We start from the raw sequence: 5,178 nt of genomic DNA, 5'->3' as shown, positions 1-5,178 counted from the left end.
ATGTGAGGCATCAATTGATGTGTGGAAGGCCTCCCCATGTGGCAATATAACCATCACATTAAATAAATCATGGCGTTTTATGCTTGTCCACCCGTCTGAGACAATTGTGCATCCGGTGTCATGCACTTGCTCGAAAATGCTACAATTTATGGGCTCTTTCTTTTCTGTATATGCCTTATCTAACAATGGCATACGTAATGTGTGGTAAGAAGGAATCCCATAGTTAGCAATGCAATTCCATGCAACTCTTATATCATCGTTATCGACCATACTCAGTGGATATCCTGACCGTAAGATTGATCTACCAAGTACTGTTTACTCTCCAAGTCTTGAACCGGGATGCTCTCAACTATTGTGGGTTGCCTCAAGTTAGGAGTAGCAGTTGCCAATCTAGCTTCATGAGCCATAGTTAGACTCTACTCCACTTATATGTTGACTTTCCCAAATTGATCTTCTTCGTATTTTTTGCAACTTCTCTGTCAAGGTGCGAGCTGCTGCAGTAGCTCGTGGGGTCACACAGCACTGAATGCACTTTCTTCAGTCACCAAGCAAGTGGCCCCTTATGCGAGGTGCTACCCTAGATTTTTGTATTCCACAATACTTGCATTTCCACTCAACATAGTCATGAACATTAATAACAAAGTCCCACTCTGGACCATGTGACTTATGTTTTCCTCCCTATGCACATGGAACAATTCTTTGAGAGGATTGTGACACCCACAAAAATCCTCTCCCCATATCTTGGTTAACAACCTCATAGGGTGGATCAAGCGTTGGGGTAGTGCCTATTTCAGTAATGAGATCCTCTTTTGCAACTCCTTCAACCTTGGGAACATTTTCAGGCATATGAATACTAGCATGGACATGACTAGATGCATCCACATTTTCTGTAGTCACAACTCGTCTTGAAGATTGTGGATGAGCATTTCTAATTTCAGACATTTTTGATTGTGCATTCGTAGTCGCAACATGTGTCCTATTTCTGCTCAAGTCATCATCATCTTGTCTCTCCCTTCTCTCCATACCTAAGGCCCTTAGCTTAAGAGTCAAGACTGCTCACTAACAATCGCATTCATTGGCACTCATGATCATGGTCCGCAAGTTCCCCAAAATGCAAGGAGTCAGAGTATAGACCACCCTCAAGAACACACAACAAACACGCATCCACTAGCCCTCGTGTTTGTGGTCTACAATTTTCCCAAGACGCAAGGTATAATGAATGCTGACTCATGCTCAAATTTCCTAGTTGAACACCAAATTCCTATATAGGCATGAGTCTAAAGTTCCCTGTGAGATGAGGATCCTAATAAATTGCGTACAACTCTGTAATATCACTACCGCGCGGATTCTATGGCAGGCCGCAGATTGCATCACGTACCGTCGAAACTTCCTATCTCTATTAGTTTTCTCGCCGTACCTGAGCCAACCGTATCCGTCGTAACTTTTTACTATTAGCATCCAAGCACTCCGCGTGTACTTCTCAAGCTCGCGATTAAAATTTAATTTCATGGCCGGCTGCAAATGCGAGCAGTGGAGGCGGCCGTGAATTCGCCCGATACGCTCGGGGTAGTCGAAGCAACGTTGGCGCCACGAGATATCGTACACGAATTGTAAGAGCATCCCGCTGAAATAAAATCGGGAAAGTCACGTGTAATACTTGCCCATTCACTGCCTATTTGGAGTGATGAATGTAATCAAGCTGATAAGGCGACTGCGAAGAATCGTTACAATTTCCCGTTTGAAGAAGGATGAAGAAGCTGAGAAGCGAGAAAGGATTCTGTTCCTGTTGGGCAGGGGGGAAATGAATCGGGTATCTGAAACATACTAGTCACAGCTCGACTACATGACAATTCACTTCCTTTACAGAGTAGCGAGACAGCATCGAGCAGCTGCGTCTGGCTAGAGTACATGTCAGGGAAGGGGGGGGTCGAGTAGAAGATATCGATTTCTTCCTCGTTCCAGCTGCCCAGGGCCTCCATATTGAACTCGCAACCTTGAACTTAAGCTGGATGCTTTCATGTCATCGTCAACATTGGGCAAGGGATCATGCCATAAGGGAGCTTCTGCGAAGGAGGATGCAATACAATCCAGTGCAAGCATACCTTCGCAGATTTCGGATTTGAAGAGTATGTGGCCGGGGAAAGGGGTGAGTAAGTAAAGGCAAGAGACTGAAAACGGTGGTAGACAATAGTACTTGAGGTGGTAGAATAAAAAGAAGCGGAGATCAGCTGGAGGGGGGAGCTGGAGGAAGAGGTATAGCTGGGGCTGCGATGAGCCATAGGAAGAAGGAAAGTGTGATTCGAGGGAGGAATTCAGAGGTGCAAGAGATGGGTGAAGAACTAGGGAGGGATGATGGGAGGAGAGAGCAGCAATCTCTCTCTCAACGATGCTGGCTACGTGAACGATAGTACCTATGGAGAAGTGCCATGCAAGTTTCCAAAGGATATTAATGAATTAATGCACATGGCAGTTGCAAATCTTTTGCTTGCTAGTTTCCTTGCAACTTATACTCTTTGCTTTTCGAAGAGACTGCTTCCTATGTTGCTAGCTCACCTCAGCTGCCTCTCCTTGCCCAGTTTCTTTCGCCTCTCAGTGTATCATGATTGTCCTTAAATGCTTCACCCTGCTCCCATTTTCCATCTTATTACGTAGGTTTTGCTGTTGCGCATGTTGCAACAAACAATCAGCTCCTTCAATCTTCACAGCTAAGTTTTGTTCCTTGAGTTGAATTAATGAAGCACAAACACCCCATTTCTTCCAAATTTACTAGTCCTTTCTAAGTTGGATCCTTTAATTTCCTGTTTTGGAAACCGTGTGCCGAGTCTAATGTAGGGCTTCGGAGATCAATCATGTGAACTAGTGTCTTCCAGTTTTGTGCTCGAGATATCTTCTTCAGTTTTACAAAGTTTTTGAAAAGCTCGTGGGATATAGCCTCTTGAGTTTTTGCAAATTCTTTCAAAGAATGTAAATACATGCTTGTTACGTTTACACGATCGCACCTTTTAGAATGAAATTGCATCTGTCTCACTAAAATATAATTAATGTCCTGTAACTGACAACGCGGTTGCGGAACATTTTATGCAGTACAGGCCCAATAAATTTACAGTAAATTTTTGTGCTGGGCTTTTGGGCAGTTTGCAAAGAACGTGATACAAAATTTTCATTTCTTTGAATGGCATGCCTCTTGCTAAAGTTTATGGCAGAGCTCCCCTTTGACATCAAGGCTTGTTGATTGGGTGACCTACGTACAAATACAATTCTCGGTCTTGTAAAAACAAGACGGGTATCAACTAGTCCCTACATCTTTAACGGATGGGTTCAGGGGATTCGAATCTGCAAATCGAAATCGGAAAACCTGCCTTACATGGCCTGACCGACATCGCGGTTTTAACGTGAAGATTAGGAAAGATTCAAAGACTTCCGTCTAGACTACTAGTGGTTGTGGGTGCCGATGTATGTAAACATAAAACGTTTGGGATTGACTGAACAACGTTCTATGTGTTTCTGAATAGTGCAGCCAGTTTGAGACTTTTGAGCACACCTGTAGTAACTCCTGCACAGGCAAGATCAGATCAGCTAGCCTAAGTTGACAAAGGGCTTCAGGAACATTGTCGGGGATTGTTTAAGAAAACTGTATGATGCCGCACCTTCGAAACGTTCGACCTTTGATGCTTTTCTCCCCGTACTTGTTCCAACGGTATCCATCGTCTATTAAGTTGGGCGTCTCGGTGTATACATATATGATTATATGCTGCGCATGCGAGCATTCTTTGTTGTGCTTAACTTCATGGTTGGAAGCCGAATCCGTGGTCCTGTAAAACAGGGTTACCAATTAATTATTACAGTGCGAGAAATGAATTTTCAACAGGAATTAGGATCGGAAGAACAGGTTGTTGATGATTGGAAGCGCTACTGAGAAGCTGGCATTCTTAGATGACCCACCCACCCAATAATATTGGCATCGGAGGCCTCGTTAAGGCGCTGGTAGCTGGGAGCTGGGTTGTAAACAGGTTCCATGGGGCAGGGGGCGGCAATGATCAGTTCACTCGTTGCAGCCGAATCGACCCAAGGCTCGTTGTCGCCCCAAAACGAACCGGTCCAAGAATGCAAAGAGCTGCTGGTCGGAGTCCCGGCACATAACTCAAGATCGGAGTCGGAGAGAGGAGCGAACTGATCGGTACATTCTCCGAGTGGTAAAACGGGATGGAAAGGGCTGATTTCAGTGGATGAATGGTGAGGACTTGCAGTTGGCCGAGCTGTGGGAGGAACAATCTGAGGAGGGAAACAGTAATCCGTTACTGTGGGCGGGGAGGGAGAGTCGAAGAGGCTGGGAAACTGAGGTGATGAGGGTAATTCGCTGCGCGGTATCTCCAGAGATGTGGTGACCGATGCGCTGCCGCAGCCGTTGAGGATGATAGCTGGAGGGCAGCTAGGGGAGATGTCAAAGAGAGGATGGGAAGGGAAGGAAGAGGCATATTGAGCTTGGTCGAGAGAAAGGGTGGGGAATTCAAGGTGCAAAGAGGGAGCGTGAGGATGAAATGCGAGTGTTGAATGGAGAGGGTGAAGGAAGGAAGGAGAGAAGTGATCAAAGAGGAGATGAGTGGGAGAAGCGGAGCAGGAGAATTGGGCGGGAGAAGAGGGGAAAGAGTTGTCGAATAGCACGTCAAGGGAGTGAATGAGGGGCAGCTGATCGAAGAAAGCCATCTGTGTAATGTATTCCTGAGACAGGAAAGGACGTACGCCGAACGTATTCTGAGAGTGGCAAAAGACGCAAGCTTACTGTATTCTGAGAGTTACAGAAGACAGAAGGCCCCCAGCAGTAGCAACTGAGAATTACAATACAAAGTTCTTCCCTTCTTCTCCTTTTAATTCATTCACCCACACGCGTTCCCACCCCTGGCCCACACGCCCACCCCTGGCCCACACGCCCCCCCAAAACCCCCACGTTTATTTCTTCCCCATTCATTATCTTTCACACCTTAGTCCCTTAATGAAGCCCTTCGTAGTACTCAAACCACCAGCCAAACACTCATCACCTAGTTTACTCAAGTTGGACCATCCAAATAAAAGTGATCGGCTACTCATAGGTTGTCAATTGTCGCCCCCACACAACAAAAGATGAAGTCGAAGGTGGTTACCCACCGTAGCCCGCCTACTTGTCATGTGGCAATGCAAATC

The 5,178-nt window shown here is 45.8% G+C and overlaps 1 protein-coding gene across 1 annotated transcript; it reads right to left on the bottom strand.

Moving 5' to 3' along the window:
* Positions 1 to 3,420: 3,420 nt before the first annotated feature.
* Positions 3,421 to 4,741, bottom strand: LOC147885905 (WRKY transcription factor 71-like). The gene is made up of 3 exons (XM_087396035.1): positions 3,947 to 4,741; positions 3,648 to 3,812; positions 3,421 to 3,553 (listed from the first exon to the last, which is right to left on the bottom strand). The coding sequence occupies exons 1-3, from the start codon at positions 4,702 to 4,704 to the stop codon at positions 3,433 to 3,435; spliced, it is 1,044 nt and encodes a 347-aa protein (XP_087252161.1). The 5' UTR covers positions 4,705 to 4,741; the 3' UTR covers positions 3,421 to 3,432.
* Between the last annotated feature and the right edge of the window lie 437 nt (positions 4,742 to 5,178).

This window comes from Dipteris shenzhenensis, chromosome 25, assembly GCF_047967505.1.
Source record: "Dipteris shenzhenensis isolate YYH24624 ecotype China chromosome 25, Dip_SZ_1.0, whole genome shotgun sequence".
In the NCBI taxonomy this organism is placed as follows: Eukaryota; Viridiplantae; Streptophyta; class Polypodiopsida; order Gleicheniales; family Dipteridaceae; genus Dipteris; species Dipteris shenzhenensis.
The sequence above is the reverse complement of the archived record's forward strand: the minus strand, read 5'-3'. Positions and strand labels throughout refer to the sequence as shown.

Excerpts from the sequence above, each read along its gene's own strand:
- LOC147885905 (XM_087396035.1), bottom strand. The coding sequence starts at position 4,704 with ATGGCTTTCTTCGATCAGCTGCCCCTCATTCACTCCCTTGACGTGCTA. Across the intron at positions 3,813-3,946 it reads TCCGATGCCAATATTATTGG|GACCACGGATTCGGCTTCCA; the intron begins GTGGGTGGGTCA and ends CCTGTTTTACAG. Across the intron at positions 3,554-3,647 it reads AAAGGTCGAACGTTTCGAAG|GAGTTACTACAGGTGTGCTC; the intron begins GTGCGGCATCAT and ends TTGCCTGTGCAG.